The 26,905-nt window shown below is 42.0% G+C and overlaps 1 protein-coding gene across 2 annotated transcripts in view; it reads right to left on the reverse strand.

The window, feature by feature from the left end:
* Nucleotides 1-26,905, reverse strand: part of UNC80 (unc-80 homolog, NALCN channel complex subunit) — a 140,433-nt gene that overhangs the window by 101,811 nt on the left and 11,717 nt on the right. Inside the window, exons 5-16 of one of the 2 annotated variants that reach the window (XM_026088569.1) lie at nucleotides 24,250-24,373; nucleotides 22,470-22,543; nucleotides 21,814-21,953; nucleotides 17,160-17,421; nucleotides 11,906-12,040; nucleotides 11,042-11,264; nucleotides 9,448-9,588; nucleotides 6,213-6,481; nucleotides 5,209-5,574; nucleotides 4,300-4,431; nucleotides 2,207-2,354; nucleotides 686-834 (exon numbers count right to left, since the gene is read on the reverse strand). In XM_026088569.1, the coding sequence (XP_025944354.1) occupies nucleotides 686-834; nucleotides 2,207-2,354; nucleotides 4,300-4,431; nucleotides 5,209-5,574; nucleotides 6,213-6,481; nucleotides 9,448-9,588; nucleotides 11,042-11,264; nucleotides 11,906-12,040; nucleotides 17,160-17,421; nucleotides 21,814-21,953; nucleotides 22,470-22,543; nucleotides 24,250-24,373 (2,163 nt within the window). Of the gene's footprint in view, nucleotides 1-685; nucleotides 835-2,206; nucleotides 2,355-4,284; nucleotides 4,432-5,208; nucleotides 5,575-6,212; nucleotides 6,482-9,447; nucleotides 9,589-11,041; nucleotides 11,265-11,905; nucleotides 12,041-17,159; nucleotides 17,422-21,813; nucleotides 21,954-22,469; nucleotides 22,544-24,249; nucleotides 24,374-26,905 lie in introns of both variants that reach the window. The other variant, XM_026088561.1, reaches the window with a different exon arrangement.

Consider the following 26,905-nt stretch of genomic DNA (forward strand, 5'->3'; position numbering starts at 1 on the left):
AATCCTAATTTCAGGTAATAAAGGAGGTGGTTTGAGATTAACTGCCAGACTCTGCAAAAGTTTGGAAGAAGAGAGCTCACATCATCCATTCTGCTGACTGCTCCGAGGAGACAGCACATAGCCAGGGGCCAGTGATACCTTACCCTGCTCCAGCTGCTTAGTAAATGAATGCAGTTCTAAGCCCTGGGAAGACCTACCAAGTTGCTGTTAGGAAACTCACATAGTCCGCCACTGGTRGGCCGTATCCTTTACTTGGTTAAGGATGTGGCCCACCAGTGGCAGACTATGTGAGTTTCCTAACAGCAACTAGGAAGTAAACTGGCTTTAACTTTGCTGAAAGTTGATTTATGCTGGCTGTGGTCTTTTCATTAATCCCTTACTCCAGTCTAGTGTTACTAATCCATTTGGAAAGGGTCAAATTCATGGAAAAAAAAAAAAAAACACCAAAGCGGCTGCTTGAACAGAGAAAAAAACAATTCAGAGGGTGCAACTTTACCCTGGCTATGTCAGGCTCCTAGGCAGGAAGGAAAAGAGGGCATGACATTTTTCTCATGTTTCAACCATGACTGCATAGCTTGCTATGCCCATGGGACTTGGCTAGACTGAATTCAGCCTTGACTGTAAAACCTCATTGGTGACACTCAAGTGAAAAGGCAACTTTGCAAACATGAAGTCAAGTGCTTACCAGGTTTTCTGGGCTGTGCAGTTCATGTGTAGTGGAAGCACAGCGAGTGATCAATGATTTGAACATGGCGCTGACAATAATACCTTCTACGCTCTGGGCTGTAGACTTGTTGTCCACTGTGGTGAAATTATTCCCAAATCCAGCTTTGTCTGTAAAATTCAAGCACAAGCAAGCCCCTCTTGTTAAGAACAATTTAAAACAGAAGGCTTAATGACACCTGTAACAGTATTCAGATACATCAGACAAAGGCAGGTCCCCACCTAAAATCCTGTCCCCACTTAAAAATCCATAAATAATATAGCAGAAGGGTAAAATAAGTGAGAAGGATGGAATCTTCCCAGAAATGATCATAGTATGAAAATGGATTGAAAAGATCAGGGCCAGTACGGCTTCCCTTTATCCACACCTCTCATTTAGAGACGTACAAAATAACACACTAAATTGAACAATACCTCCAGCTTTTCTGTTTATTATTTCTAAAGAACAAGAGATGCTTGATTAAACTGAAAAGTGGCAAACTTAATGCCCACAAAAGGAAAATCCAAACTTGAAAAATGCTGTTCTCAGAAGGTGCCCAAAGAGGCCAAGCTCTGATAAAGATTAAAAAAAGAATTACACATTTATACGGATAACAAGAATCACCCCAGTTTTATTAGGTGAGAAGAAAGACTTTCAAAAGCATGGGCTGCCAAGCTTCAAAGCATAAGCCAGTCAATAATCAATGAATACTTGGCAAAACTTCCTATGGGTGTCTTCTTCACAAAAGCCTGCTACATAGTTTCTCTTTATGCTTTCTTTGAAATGCTGGGATCAGAAATAGGCTAACAAACTAGGCAGACTTGTTGTGTGCTTTGGAGCAGCTATTCCTATATTGCAAACAATCACTGTTAACTGTTGTTGCATGCAGTGACCAAACATAAACGTTTGGTCATTCTAATAGCAGCTGGAATCATTTTCCTAACTAAAAAAAGGAAGAATATACATTCATATATACACACTGAGACTCATACTGCAGGCATGTGCATCAGTGTGTTCATGTTCTTGCTTATACAATCTGTTCTCACTATTTACTGCCTCACCTGAGGCACTGCAGAGGGTTTTAATGCTCAATTATATCTCCATTCAGAATAAACCCTGGATTATACAGGCCATTCCAGCTGGCACCAGGTCATGTCATGAAGCAGAAGAGTTCTTGCCCAAGGCATAGTTGAGTGAAAATATTTTCTTTGTGAAGCCATGAACAGCAGGTAGGCTGAATCAAAAGAGAGGCCTTCAATTTTAGTTCCATTGGGTGATGCAGTTATCTAGGCCAGATCACTGAACGGTCAAATCAGAGGAGTCCCAACTCCTTCACTGCAATCACGCTGACCTCCACTGGCTGAGGCTTTGACCATTGCGTGCTGATGGTAGAAATTCACAGATTTTTTTCCTTTTTAAAGGAAGAGAAAAAGGCATAGTTTCTTTCTGACGGTACCATTTAGGAACATTCAAGTGAGAGCTTCTGACGCCAGCTATACTTACTGTCAGTGACTGGCTCCATGCAGAATCCCAGCAAAGCATGCAGGAAATCCACCACATTATTGAGAGAATCCCTGTTCACATAATCTCTCATAGTCTGACGGAACTGCATCTTATCCAGTTTGTACAGCTTTGTGAGGCAATTCTGAGCCTGCAGTGACATTCATTAAATCAAATCGCATCAAAGTACATGTTCAAGTTTTGTTAATAGGAGTATTTTGAGGTCCCTTTTTTGCTCTTGCTTTGTCAGTGCTCCACTGTGCTGTTTAAAGCAACCTCTCCTAGCAGTCAGAAGATTCAGATCCTGCAACAGAAATTCAGCACAAGGAAACACTGCACCAGTATGGGTGCCACTGCTTGGAGGAGGTGGTACACTGAAGTCACTCCCAGCCATGTCTCATTGCCTTTCCTCCTCCCCTTTTACCCACAAAAATAAAATCTCACTAAACATGAATGAAGTAGGAACATACCACATCACTCATGACTTACTGCCTTGGTGAAACAGGTTCTCTGCCTCAGCATCTGATTTTCAGCCTATAGCTTAGACCCCATCCATTTGATGAACCTGTTCCCAGTGAACAATTTATATTATGCAAACCAACCCTTTTATTTAAAAGCTACTAATTGTCAACTTCTTATYGCAAAAGTACCCATCCCAATGAGACCCCAGCAGGCTGGAATTAGAAAGTCTGAAATATCAGCTCTGGGGGGAGCATGTACTTTTCCTGCTACCTACAAAAGGGTGTTCAGCTTTTCAGTGAACTCAGACATGCAATTGTGCATGCAGTCAACACAAATGGTGCATGCAAAGCAGTCTGGACAGACAAACACACAGAAAAAAGCAGCAGACTTAGAACTGTAGTAGAATCTCTTCCCATAAAGACCTCAATTCAATGAGCCTTATAAAAACCTTGGCTCCATTATGCTTAATGTTATGCATAGGTCTAGATGATTTGCTGGCTTAGCTCCAACACAATGCAAAACTAACTGCCATTCTGATGAATATGTTTTTAATCAGTGCTCTATGCAGAACCTTTCTACTGTTATCATTGGGACTCCTACCTCACTTTGTCCCATTGTGTCCAGAACTAACATCACTACTGCAGTCTCCTCATTACCCAAAAGTCTAGCTAACAGAAGAATGCTGCATGATACAAAGGCAGCTGATCCATCTCTGAGCAAGCTAGCTCAGATCCCAGAACCAAATTATAGCTCCATTGGCATGGCTCAGACTCACCAAAGCCAGGGATAAGCATCTGGCTCCCACCCCCACCATGGATGGGCACAGTGTAAATTCTCGTTACAGGCATCAGAAATGCTCACTGCTGCAAGCACAGAAAGCGAGGGAGAAGCATGTGCTGGAGACAGCCTTTGACAGTTTGACAGTGCACTGGACTGATCTCAGGAAGATTCTCAAGGCCTAGACTCAAAACACTTCTGGAYGAAGTCAGATGTCTGGACTATATCCTAGGCACTTTCCACTGCTCTGACTTGGGCAGAATCAAAAGTGTCAGGAATCAAAGGTAACCATCCCCACTGCCCTTCCATAAAACATGAGTCTTCTACTTCCTTTCAGCACATGAACATGCCTGCACATACAGTGCACTCCAACGATCAGGAGCTGATGGAGCAGCCCAGCAGCAGTCAGTCATAATCACCATAAGGAAAGGTGAACATAACTACACCTTGAACTTCTGAATTCAGATATGCAACTCAAAACAGCTGCACCTCTTGTAAACAGCCTACTCTACTGGGGTACTGCCAGTGTAAGAAATGACTTGCATGGGAGCAAAGCCCCTGTGTGAGGTAATGTATTTGTCTCTTCCAAACAAGCCATTCATTGGAGTGCTCAGAAGCACCCTGGGCCTCAGGCGTACTCCTGGCAAGCCCAAGAGTCTGGAAGGTAAGAAGACAGCTGAAAATCTGCTTCGGCTGGGCTGCACCACAGTCTGTGAGCTGGGACAAACAGCAACAGATCTACTGCCAGTATATAGGAAGCTACAGAGGGGGCAGACAGTGATCTCAGGCAGCTGATGTCAGAAGTACAAGGAGGACACTTTAATGAGCTTTAATTTTCTTACATTCTCCCGGAATACCTGGTGTCTCAGGCGATCTCCAGAGAGCCCTCGGTGTCCTTCTCCACAACCATAGGCACAACCCAGGGATTTCACAATTTTGATCAGCATTGTGAGTGCCAGCCTGTGGGTGCTGACAGACGTGCCTTCATCCTGAGAGTCACAGAGGAAAACATGGTGTGAAACCCCTGGCACAACCACTGGCATTTGTTAGCATTTTACTCCTTACAAATTGCTCCCCATTTCTCAGACACTTTATTACTGAGCTATTACTCTTGAAATGCCTACTGCAATTATTTTTTTAAGTTTAGGGACCAGACCCCTCCCTTTCAACTCCCCTCAAAAAGTCATGCTATAAATGGGAAGCCTCCTACAAGCTGCTGTTAACATTCAGTGCTTACTACTTTTTTAACAAATTCTGCCTGAAAAAAACAGAGTTGGCTTGCTTGGGCAGAAAAATAAGCACCTTTTTAAAACAACTATGGCATTTTGCTACTATGAATTGGAACTTTGGGGGTCAGCAGCAGCCTGTCTTGGCCAACTTGCAACATTAAAAAATTTATGATTTATGGTCATCAAAGAAAAACTGTACTTACACACTAGATTCTGTTTTTACTTAAAAGATTTGCACAATATACCTAAAAAAATCATTGCAATTGAGGAATTCGGGCATTTGACAGGGTATTGAAAATGTCTGTGCTACAAACTCTGCTTGTGGCTGCTTTGTTGTAGTAGTCACAGTGCCTGAATTCCCAATTGTGTTTTTTCAGATGAACCCCTGTGAGCACCAGAGAAAAACTAATTAATTTGTCTTTTTGGTGCAAATTAAAAGGGAAGAAAAACAGAAGGGCATTTGCATATGCAGACATACTCAGTCTTTAGAGACCTTACGGTACCCACAAGAACTTAATAAAGGGAAGCAAGACAAACCTTTTCTTGGTTTTTGTCATTCTTCTCATAGGGCCCTCCTCCTCCTCCACCACCTCCATCGCTTCCACCTCCTCCCCCTCCACCACTTCCACCACCTCCTTCTCCTCCATCTCCAGCTCCGCTGACTGGGGGAGCCCCAAATCCACAAGTCGAACCTCCAGAAGCAGCCCCTTTGAGCTGGAAGGATCCTTCACTTGGTCGTTTTTCAGGGGCTTCATTTTCTTTATTCTCGCTCTTCCTCCGGACTTTCTCTACACAGGGCACCACGCCAAGTTGAAGCAAGCACTCAACAATGTTCAATGCCACATCGCAGACCCGGGAGCTGATATCATGGTTCAGGACCAAATAAACAGCCTTCAGGACCACCTGACACATTCAAACATCATATTCCAAAATCAGACTTATTTTCTCTCTTATTATTATTTAGTGCCTGGAAATTCCAGTCACAGACCAGAAACTCATTATAGCAGGCACTGTACAAACTCAGAACGAAGAAGATACAACCCTCAACCCCCAAAGCCTATAATCCAAGTGTAAGACAAGAGACCACAGGCTGGGCACAGTCAGGCAGAAAAGGAAACCATGAGATGACATCTGTGAGCCTAAGAACACTGCTTCAGTGCACCAGGAGCTGTCAAGTCATTAGGGGGAATGCAGCAAAGGTGAGTTTTAAGGTGCCATTAGAAGAAAGGTGGTGTTCAATTTTATGCTATTTTACAGGGAACTTGGTGCATGCCCCAGGAGCACAACCATTAAATAATAGCACTTGAAGACTTGATGTGTGCATTCCACATGCACATGCACTCCTTGCAAGGACTAATTGGAGTTGCACTATCTCAGAAGAAACTTTTATGATATGCACAAATTTATCTGACTGACCTTTATGTATTGCTGAGAGAAGTCATATAAAGAGGTAGAGGAAAAGCCCGTCAAAACCCTGATCCCAGTGGTACAGGTATATTGACAGAAGAGGGACCTGGCTTTTCTCACTCCTTGCCAATTACCGAGAGATCCAGCATGCCGTTCTTGTGGACAAAGTTGTTGGTTCCATCAATGTGATCCGTATCCTCCAAGCAACTGTAATTGATGCAGGAGTCTGTCAGGCTCCGTGGGAGGTTGGCACATGCCAGTGGCTCATGGGGCATCTCAGGGATGGGCACCTGGTTGCAAAGTTTCCTCATGTGCTCACTGAAGAAATCAGCGTACCCCACATTGAATGAGGCCAGAGTAGTGTTGAAGGTGGCCACAGTGATGGTGGAGATCTGGGACCGCACTGCAGGGAGGAAAATGGCTACCTGTGAATTTCCTTCTCTAGGGTTATCAAATGACAGACTGAGGCTGTGCTTATTTACAACAGGTGAACAGCTCTAAATGCAGCTTGCAAGGCAGAAAGACAGGACAGGTTCCCAATTCCTGCTGTGGGTACAGGAACAAAAGCACAGATAAGTTTCTTTCTTTAAAATATTATCCTTGGTCACCAGTACAACCACTCCAAGGTTGCTCTAACAGTTCGGTTTCATGGCAGCTTAAGTTGATCTCAGTCAGCTACGCAGTTAAGTAGATCAGGCAGCTCAACCAGCTTAAATCTAGCCCTACCAAAAGGGTGATTAGCTTTTGGCTAGCTCAGCTCCCTGTACCGCTCCAACACCTGGTCTCATAAGCAGCAGTGCCACTGCAAGGGAAAGAAGGGGAACTCTGCAGCTGGATGCAGGAGTGAAGGTAGGATAAAGCAGCGCCAACTCAGATCAGCTTTCTAAGTCACACTAGTGTGAAAGAACTCAACACACTTGTAGAAAAAAAAAAAAAAAAGAGCCATGTGCTCCTAACACTACCCGTGACAGTCTAAAACACCTCCAGAATGCAAAGCTGAGTGATGACAAAGGCAATATAGAGTCTAAGTTCACAGCATTCAGAGAAGGGATCTCAGGATACAGCCAAGCTTAACTTTAAACTGGTTAGCTCAGGTAGTGAGAGCATTTTGGCAACACAGGCTAATTTAATCAAGTATTCACCATGGTTTTACAACTCTAAGTAGCTGTACACACTCTGTAGTGTAAACAGACCCTATGCCTCCAAGGTACCCCATAGTGTTGACTGGATCACCTCCTGCCAGACAGTACCATGAGATAACAAAGAACCTATACCGAAGGCTATATAATGTGTTCTGATAACAAAAAACCATAAACCTAATGAGAATCTTCAAGCATTGACCTAATGATGGCAAGTTTTTACTGGCATAATATAACCAGATTGGTGACTACATTTCCTCATAGCCTGTGCAGCCCTGCCAGCACTGAACTAGCACTATTTATTAAGAGAAATGTTCTAAGGTCAATGGCACCACCTGGAACTAGGCTACAAATCAGACAATGATCAGGCTAGGAAGTAGCTGCTGTACCTAATATGGGATCACAGGATTATTTGCTGGCAAGTGTGACTTTTTAATGACAATCAGTGATGCTTGCATGGTGAAGATAACGATAAAGAAAATACGGAATTAGGAAATTTTGTTCCTGAGCTAGCGAGGTTGATGATTATCTAAGAGTAGCTACTTTTTGTTTTGCTGAGATTTTGCTTAGTCAGTTTTCAAAAAGTTAATGAAAACCCATATTCAAAATCTATATAAAGTAACTCTTCCGGTGCTGCATTTTTATTTCATAAGTAAGGTCACTGACAGAGCTGACCTCTGGATGGAACTCTCAGAGGTAGGGAAGGAGGACTGAGGACCCTTCATTTACACCCATGCATGCCTGCAGCATGTGCCCATGACTCCTCTTGAGCAGGCACACGGACATAACTGCTGTTTCATCTGTTTTTCAGTGTATCAGCCAGAAGAAATGATCTTATTAACAAATTTCTCCTGGCCAGTGAAAGTAGACAATAGATGAGGAATTATGAATGACCAGGATGCTGGGATATAGTTGGCCACACAAAACAAAAGAAATATGTAATATTTGTATTTATTCTCTAATCACAGATGCATTCCTTCAAAGCCATAGGCTACTACTAGCAATAGTATAATTTGGCCTAATATTCATATATTTGCAGTACAATTGCATGTGGGGGACCAATTAGAGAAGCAAGCATTGTGTATGGCTACCTTTTAGAAAATATTTGGCTAGGAAGCTGGTGTAGTGAATGGGACTGCCRTCCTACAGAAAAAATGCAGGTCAAGAAGACAGACTATACAGAGCTGATCCCAGAGAAGAGCTTTGCCTGGCAGACACAGAGGTGAAGGAGATGTGCCTGTGCTAGATTAGAGCTGATGCAAATCTGTCCTCTCTCAGCCTACTCGGATATTCTGTGCTAAAAAAAGCCCAGATCTTTGGGAGCCCCCAAGACCATGGCACATATCATGCGAGTGCATCTGCAGTTTCCTGGGTATGTTGTCTGACAGCTTGCGCAGAGACAGACTGTGCCCTGCTCGGTGGGGTTTGTGATGCCTGCTCCCCCATCAAGGTTTAAGGCTGCACTTAGGCCATACTGCAAGTGTGGCCTCATCTCTATGACCAGGTTTTGCCAGTAGCACTATCTACATGGGGGAAAACAAACTCATTCTGTATAAGCAGTAGAGCAGTGACAGCAAAGCCCCCGGTGAAAACAGCTCTGCTGACAGAATAGAGCTTTCCTCCTCTTGGCTAATGTTGTTTCACAAAGGTGGAGCTGCCAGGCCAACAGAAAACCTCTTCCATCTGAAGCACACTTCATCCCACTGGGGGCTCTCCCGCTGTGGTCATGCTGGCATCGCTATTTCTGCAGAGGGCTCTAAGACAGACAGGCCCCAGGGACACTTCAGGGTTTCAAGGAAATTTCAAAAGTAGGCTTCTATTGGGAACCAGGGAAATTAAGAGAAAAGTGGGATTCTGAGCACAACCTAGCAGCTAGGGACTGACAAGGGACATTAAATACCACAAGACTCCCCATGAAATCACAAACATTGCCAACATTACGTTTCTGCTTTAACTCCTGTGCTGCGTTGTGTGGGGTAAGGCAAAAAACCCTGTACTTCTCCCAGCTGATGGCTGTCAAATTTTTCAGCAAACTGCACCAGATAAAGATGAAAGGCTCGGAAAAATATTTCTACACAGAACAAACGAAAGAACTCAAGAGATACAGGAAAAAAACAACAACACACAAGCAGATTAGTCAGATACTAATACATGGAAACAGCAACACTTTCTCAGCTTCTTGGAGTTCATACTCCAGCAAAATGTTTCTTTCTCACTGTGTTAAGCTCACCTTCTTTGACTGTGTTCTCTCCATGGCTGTTTGAGTGGTCCGGCAGGTCAGTGACCAGGGTGTGGTGAGAGTGTGAATGTCTAGCACTGAGGCTTTCCATCTCCGTTGCTGTGTCAGAGCTCCCCCGTCTGGTAAACTTTCCTAGGGTGAAATCAAGAAATCGATACTTAGCTTACACATCTGAGAGGTGCTTGGAGGCAAAAGACAGTACCTGATGTTAGAAACTGAAGGATTTGAGTTAGTTAAAATCAAGGCCTTCCAGGACCCTGTGAAGTAGATCTAAACGGACTCCAGTGGGATGGCTCATGGGAACTCATCAACATAAAGACTGACTGTACAAAYTCTCCACAAGGCTCTTCACCTCAGCACACACTGGTTTAGCTGACACAGACACACTCCCACCATTACTCGCCAGCAGCTATGGGAAAATGAGACTGGTCAACGCTGAAAGACTACTTGCTTTGGGGCAAATTATAGGAATTTGGTTTTTGCTCCCCTTGTCCAAAGAGAATACGTATATTGGGATGGGGGTTGCTGAAGCAAAGGAAGATCTGCAGGAATATAGTAAGTTACATATTAGAAGATCCTGGTGAAAGAGGTGAACTGTCACTGAACTAGGAAGGATACGTTGACCATCAGACCTGAACTGCATGACTTCACTGAAGTGTTGGAAGGAAACAACTGAAAGTTAAGCCAGGACAAGAAGATGGAACCCTTGAGACCAAAATTTAATAAACTTCTTGGAATGCTGAAGGTACGGAAAGGAGCATTTTGGAAACTAAGTTTGCTATTCTTGAACAAATCTGTAAGTGTCTAAATATTAGCCATTGAAAAAAATGTGTGCGAAACTTTAAGAATTCACTTGGATAAGCTCATTGTCACATGTCCCAAAGAGGGACATGTCTTCATAATGAAGAGCTTAGCAGAAGTATGCCATCTAAACAAGTGGACATGAGAAGGCTCCACCATAGGGTTAGACAATCATTTTGCTGCTTACAACACCCAAGAGCGGGTAGTAGGATGAAAATCTATGTCCTTAGGAGTAAGTTAGTGAAACAGAAACAATGCCTAGATGCTGTTCAGTGAACTCAGAAGCCTTAGGGAGGCAATATTTAGATTTAAATACTGCATCTTAGCAATATCTGAGGCAACACCCCATTTATTTTGTATCCAACATTCACCTGAGGAAAACTGCAAATATTTTTTGCCATAGTCCTAATGACCATATTGCTGCCTCTGCAGAGATTTCTCCTTAGAAGAGGATGCAACCATTACTTGAATCAATTTTAAACTGCAATTGTCCAAAGCCTGCTACCACTGAGGGAAAGTGCATTCAAGTGGCACAGTCATGACAACAGCTTGCTCCAATAGTTTTTCCAGCAAAGATGGTAATTTTCAGAGAAAAAGTGAGCTAAAATGTAAGTCATTCAAGGCCTGCTGTCAGCACAGTTGCCACTTCTGCAAACAGGTGTGTAATGCTGCAAAGAGAGCCAAGGACATAAGCTGGCAATAGGACTGATGGAGAAATAAAGAGCCTCTGCTGTTCTCTGAGCACAAACGGCACAAAACCTGGGCAGAGATAACAATGTCTCACCTAATATAGTGGTTTGCCATCCTCCCCTCTCAATGCCACGCCGGTCCTCTCCAATTCCAGAGAAACTGCCAAAGGAGAAGGTGCTGCGAGTGGGTGAGACATCCAGATGATCCTCATGGAGTAGGAAGGGCACCCCCATCCTTCGTTGCCGCTTCTTCCCAGTATGGTGGAAAGGAATTGACCCTTTGCGTTCACGTTCTCTGTCTTCTTTGCGGCTCTTAAACTGCAGGAGGAAGAGGAGCAGAGATGAGAGCAGGTAGTGGCTTTGAGGGATGTAACTACCATTTGAGGGAACAAGACAAGTGTGTGTGGCCCAGCTGTAACCTTCCACTCTAAGACTTTCATCTTGGTCATTCACCTTGATAGGAGCTATCTGCGCTCTGGGACCATACAGGTGTTTTAAGGAACTCATGCCCCAGGAGGGTATGGATGCCTTTATATAATTTTATGACATTCTGAGACTGTAGCCAGATTTGTACAATCCACAAAAATGTGCTAAGCATCTTGGATGGCTGCAAATCCAGATCTTCATGAGATAAAAACATCAGAAAAAGTTCACTAAACTAGTGGGACCTACAGTGAGCAACAGCACTTAAAAATCTGGCTGTTAAACAGCACTGTTTGAGTACCTTCCTTCAGCTCAGTCTCAACAGGAGAGTTATCTGCATAAAGATTTAAGTATTGTGGTTGGAATATGCATATAAAAACCTATGTAATAACAGACAAAATTACTTTAAATGAAAAGAGACGTGAGTCTCAAATACAGCATAAATGCATAGTCCAAGTAGACCTTCAGCTGCTACTTATCAAGATATTCAGGTGCTGAATCACAGATAAATCAAGGTAGAGTTTTCTTCCACTCACCTTTTTGAAGATGTTCATGCCCAGGTCAGTGGAGAGATCTGGAACTGCTGGCCTACGCAAGTTGGTCAGTGAAACCTTAGAAAATGCCTCAGTGCTCAGTGATTTTTCCTCCTCATTACATTTCATTGTAAGATCCTGCAGCTCCCAAAAGAGGACAATAAGCACAAGGAGAAATAGAGGATAATCAACTTAAAAACAGAGCTTATTCCAAGACCTGTCATAATAGGGTTRTAGATGAAAAGACCCTTCAATTCATCACACACAACTTCATTCTTACATTTAAAGAAAAACAAAAAGGTTTAGAGGCTTCTAAAGTTATGGACRTCATCAAATATTCTAGTCATCATGCGAAAAAATATAGGCCACTGTGCTGCCACAGAAAGCCACAGGGGTTGCTATCAATATGGTCTAGCGGCCTGGAAGAATCATGGTCTGCTCTGCTCTGATTCTGAGCCCAGGTATGACCTTGGGTGGCAGATGATCTCCTTGAGGCCTTGTTTTACATTTACAAGGAATCATAATGGCCGCAATTTTTAAAGTACTTTGTTTAGGATCCAAGAAACTATGCCCTTAATAATGTATTCCTTTAATAATATATTTTGGAATTGAATTGCAATAAGCAGCGAGGCCCCTTCAAGAAATACTTGATTTGTAAAAATATTTGCATTATACAGTTTCACAAGTACAAGACTTCTTATCAAAGTTGCMAGCCTTTTGTTGTTGCCACATGGGTTGTTTTGGGGGAAGGAAGAGAGACAGGAGTGAGGCAACACTCACCTTCAACTTTATTTACCCACTAAAGAAACCTAAGACTTTAGATCAGTGAGCAACCTTAACTTGCAATAACAGTGCTCCAGGATCAGATTACTTGTCCACATCACAGTTCTCTTCCCATACGTGTGAAAGCTCCTATAGCACAGAATAACCCAAGACAGCAAAAACCTTGAGAGGAATTTACTGACTGTTCAGTAGAGGGCACTCTACACCCCTTCTGCACTGAGCCAGGCACATTACAGCTGCCTACTGTAAAGAAAGGCTTTGCTGCAAAAGGTGGCATAAACTCAGCTCCTGGCCATCTGTTCTCATTAAAGGTCTGATGCTACTTTTTATGAGATGTTTGTGCAGCTGACCTGACCAAATTCCCTCAGGATAATTTTCTTCTGCCTAAATATCAGCTTGTTTCAAATGSAGATGCTATTCTTCCTTATTATTCCTTGCGTCCCCATCAGAAAGGCTGTGCTGAAGAACTGGATCATGTTAAAACCCCTTTTGCCTCTCAATCCAGAGACAGCCATATGCAAGTGGTAGATGAAGTGACCCCTTTAATATAGGAGGCTTACATCCTGCCTAACCATTTCCCAGCTCTGCAATACCCACGAATGTACAGCTTTATACATACGAAGGTCCAGAGAAAGCCAGTGATAGTCTTTGCAGCAGAAGTGTTAAGCATCAGCTGCAGTATTTGCAGTACTGGCATACTGGAGCCCATATGTTCTTCCAAGACTTTTCCGACTAGTCAAAGACTACCCTTAAATCCTTCCAATTTATTTTATCAATGCAAGAATGAAGAAGACACACAAGAAAAAGATTCTTCTTCACAGTTGTTTTCAGTCAGAGTCAGTCAATGTATGCTTTTAAACCATTATGCAAATATGATTAAAGATTCAGGGAAGAAGCCATATGCAAAACCCAATAGACAGCAAATCAGGCATCAGCCCTGGCCTCTCTCAACATCGAGGCCGGTCAACACTTCATATAGCTTGATTCCTGGCTTTTAAAGCTCTTTGGCTCCTTCTGGCTGGAAAAAATTTCATATGAATTAAATTCAGATTCATTACCTTTGTCTGTTACTTACTAAAGCAGTGTTTTATTAAGTGGCTAATAGTCACCAAAAGGACAGAGTGAGGACTAGGGCCTACTGTGACACATGCTGCACAAACACACAAAGACATGGTCCCAGCTCTGAAAACTCCTTAGTGTAYGTATCAAGCAAACACTTTAAAAATGAGTTACAGAATCAGCTTTTCTCTACAGTGCGGTATATGACCTATTTTAATAAGTTAAGCTAATACTCCTGTTCAAGACTGATTAAAAATGTGGCTACCACATCTGTGCAGTAGACTGTGACATTTATGACATGCATAAGATGGATATGAAAGCAAAATAGTTTGGGGGCTGCTACTCTAGATGATTTTCTTTCTGTTTTCTATTGCTTTTGCCTTGCTTTTGCATGACATTGCAGATACTTGCTCATTAATACTTCTCTCAACTCTCAAGGTATTACACTTGAGACTCCTGGCTTTATATTAGCATTGCAGCTACTCATTACAGCTGCATTGGTCTTGCGTTTCATTTATGCTTTGGCTCTTTGCCCCTGCAATGTTACTGCAAGACTGTAGAGATTTGTGAGCCTCCAAGGGTTTCATTTCTTAGACCTGTCCTTGTGCTGAATTCACTGCATACAGGTGCAATGCAGGTTTTCCTTATCATGTGTTGCCAGGTCTAACATATGTTCAGAATAAAAGTCACTTTCTGCAGGAAGCCAGTATTGATCTTATTCACACTTCATCCAGTACCCCTTTTGCTTTGCAACAAGGATTGTTGGCGCACTTCATTGAATCTTTTCCTACTCTGCTCTTCAATTTACTAGGCAATGAATGGAAAATATTTCTTGGGTTCTCTTAACAGTTGATCCAAAATTGTTTACCCCAAGATTATATTTGAAATGTGATTTCAGGCACACAGACATCAACAAGAAGTGTGAGACTTCTGCTGAGACTTAGGGAGATGCAGGAAGCTGACCTGTTAAATCCACATTCTTCCTGTTGCTCTGCAGTTTATCAGAAATTCTACTGCTCTGTTCCTGATCTGATCTGCATGCAGTTATTTTTGTCTTTAATCAGTTTCTGGCTGCCACTTAAAAACTATCCCATTGAACAGTGAGTGCCAGTATTTTTTGAGAACTTAATTTCCTACTGGAAAAACATTAATTTTACTTGCATCAAACTGAACAAAAATGATGACATCTGGTTAGGAATTTAAGTTCTAGACTGAAGATGCAGACTGAAGATGCAGGTTTCCAGCATATCCCTTGTTTCTTACTGATGAGTTGGTAAAGTCATCATAAAACCCCTTGTGTTGATACAAAGAAAAGACAAATCTTATGAATATTGGCTTGCCCTCTGGAGGTGGTATTCTCTCCTCTGACTAGCAGAGATCCTTGAGTGATGCAAGTCCTAATTTAAGAAGCTCAGTTAAGTGCCTACAGTTAGTTGGGATGAAACGGGGGCTAGATGTCTGTGTGCTGTACAGTGTTCAGTCTTCAGTGCTGTAAAGAAGGGAGAATGAGCTGAAACTTCTGCTGCATGGAAGACCCTTTCACCTCCTCCATCACAGCTGTTCTGCTTAATAAATTGGAAACCTTTTTAAACAGGATTCCAATTTGATGAAATACAGTAAAAATACCCAAGACTGACACAGAGGTTACCAAAAGCAATCAAATCTAGCCCTGAAGGGAAGAATGCCCTGGACAGAATCCTCACATTAACCACTAAAAAGTACCCAGTGGAATTGCCAAATGGATTTAACAGAAAAATGTTAGTGAAGAGCAAGAGAAACAGCCTGGAAAAGCAAGCAATAGCCAAGTGTGTGAAAGGAGGAAAGTCTCTCACTATATGCAGAAAAACCAGCACAATGCTGGTGCAAAGGGTGCCTATGGAGGACAATTCCATTCATGCTGCTGCTGTGCTGAGAACCACTGACCGCAGGCCCTGCTCCACCAGTAGCAACAGTGTTATGTGCAAAATAACTCAGTTGGTCAGAGGAAAGGCAAAGTGACAGTACACGTACGGAAACAGTGAACTATATTTACAGCAATATCTTCTAATGTACCGTTCTAATAACTGGCATTGCCTCTAGGAGATAATATTACAGAGGATTTTCTGTACATGCACAGAAATCCTATAAAATCCCCATGCAAAGGTAGATTAAAACTGAATAGTACCTGGCCTTTAAGGCACTATGTCAAGCTTTCACAGGGACRAAACAGGCAACAATTTATAGAAATGACACTAAAATATAGTATAGTTTAAACAGCACTGCCACTTCCAAGACTTTAAGACCACGAGTAACCACTAGCCCTCACAAAAATCATGTGAATGGTTATAAAATCCTGAGATTTAAAATAAAAATACTAACAGTAGTTATGTTATTTATATTTGTTTTCTGGTTTATGAGCATCTGGGCTGCACAGGAAAAAAGATATTCCATCTCTCTCCCTTATAAAATGACAGCTCGAAAACTGCCAGCTCTCTACAATACTGAAAGCAAGGATTTTAAGAAAAAACACCAACACCAAAAGTTTTGAGGATTCTGACTGAAAAAACATTTGACAGCAACATTAATGGAAAATAGCGGATGGCACAGATAGAAACCTGTATTAAATTCTGTAAGGCAGTTCTGCCAACTTAGTAAGTCAGAATCTGCTGTTAAAAATCCATGACAGGAAAAGAGTTCACAACCTAGAAGTAGCACAAATCAATGAGGAGATTAACTGCAGCTTCAGCAGCATCCCCTTTTTATCCCTAGATTAAAAGTGAGCTACCCAAAATAAAAAAACAAAAAACAAATTATGCTCTAATAAAAACCCCTTTACTGTATCAAGCTCAGGAGACCAGGCTTCCTTTTCTAGCAAAATGGGGAACAAGTTGACACCTATCAGGACAGTTTGTCCACTGGGATTTTGGTGGCAAATATAAAGGTATAAGTTATGCAATAAGAATAACAGAGAGGTTTTGCTCACTGTCACTGCCTGCAAAATCTGCTCCAAGATTTTAATAAAATTGGTCATGTGGAGTGTCCGGTGCTGTACCAAGCACAATTCCCTTTCTCTCTACTGGGGGGTTATGTCAAAGAGAGCTTGGAGAGTCCTGAGCATTATGCTGCAATGCAAAGGCAGTATGATTTTTTTCTGACAACCACATTAAGATATTCCCACATTTCAGATTTTTAATCACAGTTTACCCTAGATTAATTCTCTCAGACCAACCCACAAGCTTCTAGCAATCATCAGTTCCGACTGAGCTAGATTCTGCATCCAAACCCTCATCATTATAAGGGTCTTTTTCTGAACCAATGCATACATCTGACCTGCAGGCAATTTAACCCTTACCAAAGCTGTGCTTTTCACTAGTCATCCAACCACAACTTCCCAGTGTCAACACAACAGTTACTGTTACTGATGGCAGCTGCTTACCTGAGTTTTGTGGGTATTCACCAGAGAGGGTGTGGCAGCCACCATGGAGCTGCTGCGAGGTCTCGGCAAGGGAGTGATCTCTGGCTCAGGTGGTTTCTCTGGCTTTTCCTGTAGCATATGCCTCAGCCTCTGCAGGTAGTACATTAGCGACCACTGCGTGCCCTCCTCAGACCAATGCGGCTGCAACAGACAGCGCAGCACTGCCACATCAAAGTATGTGGCATAGCGAGACTTCTGGCATGGTGGGATCACCACAGACACCCTGTTTCAAAAGAAACAGTAGAACTGTGAACAGAAAGTCTTCAGGCCCCTAAAGCCTTCCTAGATACTCGGCTCTGTGAGTAAAGAACTGCTCAAGGAGGATGCATCAGGTTTGCACGTCCAACTGTTCTAAAGGAGTCACTCTTGATATCACAAGTTTTTCTTTGATAGCTAGAAGCCAGTTCTATCCTGGCACACAAGCTTGTCCACCCCAAAAGACCCAAGAACTCTCCTAACAGGCCTAGAGAATCTGGCCACTCATCAAGAGCTGTCCTGCTCTCCTGCTGTCTGCAGAAGTCACCAGGCTGTTTACACAGCTGTGCCTGCTTGAACTTACAGGGACAACGAAACTGACCCTTCGGAACTCGGGCCCCGATGGAGGGAAGTGTTACTGAAGGCATGTACGTGGACACTTAGCTTTTAGGTCCCTAGAGAACTCAGGCACATGCTTTGTTAAGCGTTTTCTTGGATAGGGTTGCTTTCTTAAACTGTTGTCTGAAGATAACCCTCGAGCACCTTTGTTAAGTGAATAATTTGTCTAGCTGTAAACAGACAACTCGATCATCTGCTGTTCAGATACTAGTAATATATATTAAGGAAATATTTACACTTGCATGCACCAAGCAGGCAGGACAGCTAAATTAATTAATCATTTAATCCAGTTATGCATCTTATGCAAGTAAAAGCTACTGTTATGGAAGTTCTCTTCGCCAAGGTGTGCTAGAGAACAGGACAACATTTCAGCCTTCACTATGGTTTTCCTGGCCTTTTAGGTGGTGTCATTCCCTGATGGTTTCTAGTATGGAATTTCTGAGGTATTGTAGTCTGTAGGCTTGAACTCAGTGCATGCAAAAGCAAGATGTCTGTGGTAAGCCTGAAAAAATGAGACTCCAGAGATTCCAGAGATCAAGGATCTTTCCAAGGGATCATATCTTTCTTTCAGAGCCAATCTTATTACAATAACATGCCCAACTTTTTTTTTTTTTTTTTAAACCTAAAAACACTACCATCCCTACACAGAAACTATCAAGTATTAAATTATACTTCTTCTAATCCTCTCTCCCCTCAAACGAAAGACTAAACCCAGGCCATTCTATATACAGAGAACCTGCAATTTCTGGCTTGGTCTCAAATGAATCCCTTTGCCAACAACTCAACAGTAATTGCTGACAACATTCTGCTTTGCTGTGAACAGGTTCTTTGTAGGCCTATATTAAGGTGTAAACACTGCAGGACTGAAGGCCTGTTTCCTGGAGCCAGGTGCTTACAGCAGAATCCCTGGCGTCATTTATATGTTGCATTGATTGTATACTTTGAGGGACTGCAAAGGTGATTTGACTTTAACTGATGCAATACCCATATGTCTGATTTCATAGATAGCCTCAAAACAAAAGCTCTGAAAGGAATTAACCATCCCTGTCATAAGTCTTCGGAAGACCATTTTCCCCATTTCTCTCCTAGTAGAGTACAACTGGCCTGATCCACCCTCTGTACCTAGCTGTTAGGAGACAATCTGTCAGAGCAATGAGAATGGCATGGCAAAAGAAGGTGTGAAATGCTGGGGGACAAGGAATGCTGAAGACCTGTCTTTTTTTTTTCTCCCCTCCCTTCCTTCCTAAATATCTCTGCTCAGTATCTTAGAAATACACCCCTGTGAACTGGGTACTTCTGCAATTTTTAGACTATAAAAATCAATAGCAATTCCATGAATTGTATTCTCAGGCATTTGGGAGACATCACAAGAACACCAAGTATTTCTCTTTTTAAAAAACATTTATATTATCAGCTCTGCTGAAAAACATGCAAACGACACTGGCAGGGCACCCCATCTCCAGCTGGGTACCACATTCAGAACAGAGGAGTCCAAGGCCACAAACCAGCAGCCTGTTAGACAACAAGCAGCAATACTGACTTCAGTGGAACTCCTCTAAGTGCTTAAAATTAAGCACAAGCTAAAGTGCTTTGCTGGATTGCTGCCCAGTGCTACAAAGTACCCTGCACATCCAATGCAGGTACAGGCCTGGCAAAGGAGAAAGAAGTGTGCAGTGAATGTTGATACCACTTGGAATCACATGAGTCTCTCCATGTTACACACTTGGCAATGGGGGCAGGGGGGAAGGCTGGTCTGGAAGGAATATGTGCATTCAGAACTCAAACCTGCAGGAGCTGGTTTGCTGCCAGCCCCACAGGCCAATGTTGAAGACATCTGGAGATTGCAGACCAGCCTGTCTGCGTCAGCATATATCACTACATTCAGTCCGTAGATTGAATGCTCTTCCCCTAGTGCTGTATTCAAGGTAAAAATGTAACAACTTTGATGACTTTGAGATGAGCTGTTTAGAAGAAAGAACACCCCCCCCTCCACCCCCAACAACTGAATTGGGAAGGAGAAAACAAGGATAAATAGAAATATACCATCAATTTTTTATCCCCCATAAGACTAATGGCAAAGCTGCTTTTGTTACAGTCAAGTTTGTGTCAAATAAATGCAGCCTGTACAAAAATATAAGCATAGCTGGGATACTCAAAAGTATCCCAGCAATGGAAATAAAGCTCATTATCTCAATAGCAAATGTAAACGATGATTCATAGCTCCCTGGTCATTCTGCAAGACCCAGATCAGTGTCTGCATCTAAACAGTATTTCATGCTCCCCTGTACAGGGCATAGGCATACTCAAGGCACAACACAGCCTGAAGCAAGGTATGACCTCCTTATGAAATATTTGTCACTAAAGTCTATTTCCAAGGCAGAGTGTTCAAGGCAGCAGCTGAATAAAGGGCTGTGGATTTAATTACTCCACAGTGTTAAACTGTATCATCTGTCAATGGAGAATTTCACTGAGAGGAGCAGGGATCCCAGGATCAGAGGAATGAGCCATTTGCTTAAGAAGCGTCTGAGATACTACTAAATAAAATCTATGCTTCATTTAGAATGAAACCTAGTGTTCATTTAATCGGCTCTTGGTTGCCTGTGACTGCAGAGGGAGCGGAAGGCAGCCTTCCTTCAACCCTGGGCCCAAGGACAAAAGGAATACTGTGGCTGTTGTCGGCAAGTGGAGTAAACATTTGCTCCCCAGTTGTCTGTTGCTTGGCAACCAAAGCTCCCTGTACAGTTTTTAATTGATCAACGAGTCCTGCAAATGAGGAGACATAATGATGCGCTCTTCAAAGCCTGTCTGAAGCTTCATCTCCATAGCAACCACCAGACCGAGCTTGACAAATTGATCACCTGATTCTGTCTTCTTAAAAGGCTGCTTATTTTTCTTTTACGCCTGTGCACGCTCTGAGCAGTAGTGTTCACACATAGAAAGGCAATTCTGTGAACCAGCAGCCCGACTTCAGTTTCACTGGCTCACATTAACACAAACTAATAGAGACCCAGAACTAGCAGCAGGTCTGATAATAAAAATCCCAAGGGAAGCCTCCTAACGGAATCAGAACCATAGAGAATAGCTTTGCCCTTTCCACCAGTGAAATGGTGCATCAAACCTCTTTTGAGTAATCAGTTAGAGCCATTTCTAGATTATTTTCAGAATCCTACTCCATCCCACATTTCTTCTGTTTCTGTAATGAAGCAACTTCTTAAAATATTGAAGTGTTGTGGATATGGCATTTCCCAAAGGAGATAAGCACCAGAACCAAAATTCTCCAGAGGAGTTTATGCAAGACTCCTAAATCCATAAAGACCTGAAAATATAGCCAGACTTTCCTCCCTCTCCACCCCCCTGAAAGTGTTAAGCAGTCATCCTTCATTTACTTCATGACACTAGTGAGTGTCCAGCACTACTGAAGATCTGGCTCTACTCTAGATTTGGGCAGGTAAAGATAGAGAGGTTAATTTATCAGTGACATGCTGGAAAACCTTGGCCTGAGCTCTGTATGGCAAACTGGGAAGATATTTGTGTGACTAGGCTTTTCTGTTAGTCTCTTTCCTTTGGTCATGAGCGTACAGAAAGCTGACTAAACAGCAGGATGCAGAGAAGGCATTACAAAGGCAACAGAGAGAAGCTTACATAAAATTCCTTTGCTAAAGGGAAAGAAGAAGGAAGCCAGAAAAGATACTAGCCACCTGAGGCTGAATCCAGCTAGGGAGGGTTGGATCTGCAGGTTTTTAGTCTCTTTAATTAAGAGAAAACAACATATTAAAAAGACCAAAGAAACTGTCACAACAGTCCAACTGGAGATTTCTCCAATGAAAGTGGCATTGAATATCAAGTGTCACCACCTTGTTCATCACTCAGGTGTTAGAACTGAGATTTGTTAAATTAAGAGCTTGAGCTAAGCATCCAATGCCTTCAAGGTGTAGAGACAACAGCAGATTGAAGATTTGGACTTCTGTGGAGGCCACCATTGGGTTATATGAGCCTAACTTTCTGCTGAAGGGTTTTGTACCTGGGATGCGGGGCACCTCTCTCCTGAGAGGTTTGGGAGGATATGCTTCCATCCAAAGAATTTCCATGATGACATGCTGAAACAGCAGCCTTTGGAGGTACAGAATCTGGCTGGGTTGTCTCGCAGACCACTTGCAGTCCCTTTGAACAGTTTTAATAAAAGGAAATTGGTATATAAACATTGTAATCTCTTCCATATTAGTTTTCTTACTGCATTTTGTGTCTATACATGACTATTACTTACACCATAATACCATGAGAATCTGGTCAAGTCTGGGACTTCAAAGTGCTAGCCACTGTACAGGCACAGGTGTAAGACATAGCTCTTACCTCCAAAAATAAGTAAGATAAGGCATCAACCCTGTAAGTTAAGATATGCCCAAGGAGATCCTGATGAATATACTCAATACCCTTTGGTTTCTCTGCAGACAGTGTTGGGAGCCTTCTGGAGAACTGTGAGAAACAGCAAGTAGGAAGGTGGGCCATAGAAGCAACTGCAGTTTCTGAACATGGAGTAATTTGGGGCAATAACTGCAAATGCTGTTTCAATATTTGCACGAGAAAGACTCCTGCCACTCCCCCCCCAATTTTATTTTTGTTTTCCCCCCACCCCACAGCTTCCTAYGTTAGCTCATTTATCCTTAGCACTAAGTTTACCTCTGTATGTCCAGTGTCCAGATTAGGGGATTCACAAGTCACACTCTGATTGTTGATAGGAGAACTTCTCTTAGCTGATAAAAGAAAACAAGGAGGCGGCTATTTCAGAAAACATCTCTAATGTTTAAACCATACCAACTGAAAGGATAAACCATTTGCCCGCTAGGAAAACAAAACAGAACAGCATCTCTATGTTGTATCAGACTTCTTAGGCATTAGCTGCAACCATTAAGAAAAAAACAAAAACAAAAACACAGATCGTTTTAATTTTTCCACAATTCTTTTCCTTGTGTTATCAACAACATCATTTACAGAAAGTCTTTGTTCCTTTAAAAACAAAATTTGAATTTAAATGTTATACTAAGTCCATTTAACATTAAATAGTGTCTTCCTAGTATGTGTCTTTTGGGGATCTTCCTCCTCCTGTTTTCATATACATTCATCTCCTTTTCTAGTCTACATCTCACAGAATGTATTGTGAAATCCTGCCACATAGCAAGGTATTCAGATGCAACTTATCAAACTCTCTCCAAACAAAACACTGTAAAGCTTTTGAAGTAGAATTTTTTGCATTTCTGGTTTGAAGGAAAATTTAAGTAAATTAACCTTTTTTGTCCCAAACTGAGACAAAAATGCTAAGATATCAGGATCTCCCACAGCATAGAGAACCTCATTCCAAGTTCTATTTCAGTTCTACTGAAAATGTTTTTAAAACATAACAGAATATTTTTTATTTCAGACTTTACTCCTGAAGTTATACTTTAAAGATTTTTCTGATCACATCCCAGACCCACATAAAAAATTCCAATGGTTCAAGAAAACTTAGGACTAATTGCTTTTGTTAGTTTCAGCGCTGAAATCCTATTCTGTATTTCCAGAAGATGAAGCCCACTGGAGAAAGGTAGACTTAGATATCAAAGACGATTTCAAATCAGTTGAAAGACTTGAGTCTTTCTAATTCTGGACTGTCCCAAAGACTTGCAAATCCTTCAGAATAAATGATGGCATCCAAAATAACTTGCCACATTTGAAAAATCTGATTTAGCTAACCAGTGAAAATTATGGTTTTGTGCTTCTGAGAACGAGCAATGCCACAGTGATATACCCACTACATTTACAATTCACTAACTTGTAGGAATTATGCAAAGTTATTGTCTAATAATGTCACAGCAGAAAGATTTTATGGGAGAACTAGACAGGACACAAAGGTTTGGGAAGCCTATGGACCCAACTCCAATCTCACTATGGCTGAGGTACAAATGAGGAGCAACCCCTTCTAGTACGCAAAAGCAAATTCACACCCTAAGTCATCAGCCTCAGAGCCTTCTGAAACTACCTTGTTTAATTTCATAATACGGTGAAATTCAGATTTAGGTAGGAAGAGAACCTATATTGTTGACTGTGTGCTCTTCACTGTTAATAGGTCCATTGCCAGTTTAGGTAAGCCTTCCCCACCGGTGTCAGACTCATGCTAGATACAGCTTCTACCTTTCTTAGCACCTAAGGAACAGATGGTGAACAGAGACACAAGGCCAACAGGAAATAACAACTCTACTAAAGAGCAAAGGATTTCGCTCTCATTGCCTATTTAAATATTATGCAAATGTTGATTGACTCTGAGGGGAAACAGCCTTAAACTACTGTCTGAAGGTTTAACTAGTTCCTGCAATATTAGCATAGTCCTCATATACCACGGCTACATAACATACAGCAGTATCAGCCAACCAAGGGAGAGAGGTCCCAGTTCAAGAGCCACATTACTACCACAGCAGTCACAGACCTGTAATGATGTTCCTGATTGGTTTAACCAGGGCGTTGAAGGCAGAAACCTCAGGCTGCCTGTGCTCCCACATAGGCTGCCAAATAACAAGGCCGCTAGCCAACCGAAATGTCAGGTCAGATTCCTAGAAAGACATACAGAGGTTGTATCACACCAGCTCCAACGAAAGACCATTGTTTCTAGTTTGAAGGGACTGTCCTTCTGAGGCACAGACCTTACAAGAAATAAGTGATATTGCATGCTGTACTATGGTCCATGTATGCTAACTCAGTGGCCACTGACACTACTCAGATGACATTAATACATTTCAAGTATAGCTATTAAAAAAACAATATGGAAATCTCAATATAAAGCTATGCAAAAGGTTTTTGGTTTTTTTTTTGGTGAAACTGCCATACTAGTTAAAGCTTGCTTTTTCCAGGACCTTAAGCTGCCAGAGAAAGGGCTACTCCTGTGTCAAAAGTCTCATTGTCCCTTCTGACCATATATAATAATTCTATATTTAGTATTCAACCTCATCTTAACCTTAGCATGCAAAGGTCTGAGACCAGAACTTCTTACCCAAAAAAGAACATTAAACACTAAAATATTAGTTAGAAATTGAGGAAACAAAACATGTCACAAATTAATATGAAATACCAGTATACAATACTGCTGTTATTAATAGCAACACTATTGCTACTTGAGAAACGTCAATTGATACTACTTAGACTTGTGTCATCATCATTTTACACCTGCAAGCAGCCAAAAGCACATAAATTAGCAAACAGGTAAATCTTAGCAGTATTAACATACAGGTATGCACTTACTTGAACAAACTTGTCAAATCTACATTAGGAATCATTGGTGTTTGTATAGCTCAACTATCCCCCATGAGCTGTAACAAACATTAGTAATAGCACAGTTCTGGCAGCATAATTATAGCTGCACCAGCTTCTTCTGTTGGCACAGCTTCACAAGCCTCAGTGGTTGAAGTCTGTGGTGCAGACAGAGCTAAAGGAATGGCAGGACTTGAGGTCTTGTAGCTTCCCAGCCCTTCTATTCTCTACTCTTTTTCAGTCGCCTCCCATTAGGGCGACCTCACAAGCTTTGTCACAAACTGAGCTTACTGTTTTTAATTATTATTTTTACTCAGGAGAACCTCACAGTATTTTTGGAAGTGGTAGCAGTAACGTAAGTGTTGCAATTTTGTTCCGTACTGCTAGCTTTTGGTGGCACACCACTTTTCACTACAGTTGTTATATTACAGGATTACATGCATCCCCCTCCCCAGACCCCCCAAACGCCTACATTAAGAACACATTGCTAAATGCACAAATCCTCTCAGAAGTCAGGAAATTCCAACATTTAAGGCTGCCTGTACAAACATTTATCATCTTCCTTGAGCACATGCATTATTTTAGTTATCTGATCAGATAGTATTCTGCAGAGACCTCTGCCTCCCCGAAATGCAGAAGGGACAATTCTGACTTAGTGAGCCAGTTACATACCTCACTTACCTCATCTTTTTTGAGCTTTGCTTTCATGACAGAATTGTGCATATTTTCGTGGGCTTTTCCAGTGTTCATCACTGCAGTATCTCAAAGATTCATGGACATTTTCCACATTTTTTTTCAAGGTGAAACTGAGATACTGTTATTAGTCTTTCTGAGAGTTAGTTTCCTATTTTCAAAATGAGGCGAATATAAACAAGATTGGGAACCCAATTTTGGATAGCCATGGCCTGCCTCCAATTTCATTTCATTTATTCAAAGTGCAGCCCACACTCCTGTGTGTAGCACTGGGAAGAACTCAACATTTCATCCTGTCATGTCCCAGCAGTTCAGTAGCTTACAGTGAAACTGGGACACTAGTAAACATATATGAAATGCTTGGGCTAAATGAACTGAGCAACACTGCACAGGAACTCAGTAGTAGAAGTAGGGAAAGAATCTAGCTGTCCAGACCAGCTTTCATGTGTCCTAGCCAAAAGATTATCCTTCTTCTACTGTACTTTATCTCCTTCAACTTTTGCAGCACACAAAGCAGGATTAGCAAAAACATCCTACATCACTACGTGACTCTGCTTCATCCCCAGAGAGAGGTGGAATATTTATGTTAGCTACTAATAAAACTATTGGGAAACAAAGGGAAAAATACTGTTTCTTACTGGATAAAAAAAATATATGTATATTTTTTACTTCTCTTTCCTAGCTTGATTTTACTCTGCCTTTGTACGCATGTGCGCACAAACAGAGACCATTACAGTTTGAAAAATGGGTGGGCAACTAAGAGGACACAACTCTGGCTGTCTTGATCCCAAAGTACTTATACCAAAGTGTGCTCTGTTGTACAAGTATTGTCCTGCCAGTGCAGTCAATTATAATGTCTCTTTTAGGAGTCAAGCACACTTTTAAAGACGTTGGGGGAGGGGGGGGAGAGGAGGGTCGGGGAGGCTATTCAAACAAGTCTGTATCCCCCCCCCCCCGACCTTTTCTGAGCACCTACTTTCCAGATTCTCTTCTGAGGCCTAGCTGGAAACGTGAAGGCTGAAAGGCAACCCTCCAGAGATGTTGAGGACAGGAGGCAGGAGCCGGAGCACGCAGAAAACATCTCATTACACAGCTCTGCAGAGCTGATACACTCAGCATAAAATGAAGAGAGGGACTCTGGCAGG

Source organism: Apteryx rowi, unplaced genomic scaffold (assembly GCF_003343035.1).
Source record: "Apteryx rowi isolate R43461 unplaced genomic scaffold, aptRow1 scaffold_12, whole genome shotgun sequence".
NCBI lineage: Eukaryota > Metazoa > Chordata > Aves > Apterygiformes > Apterygidae > Apteryx > Apteryx rowi.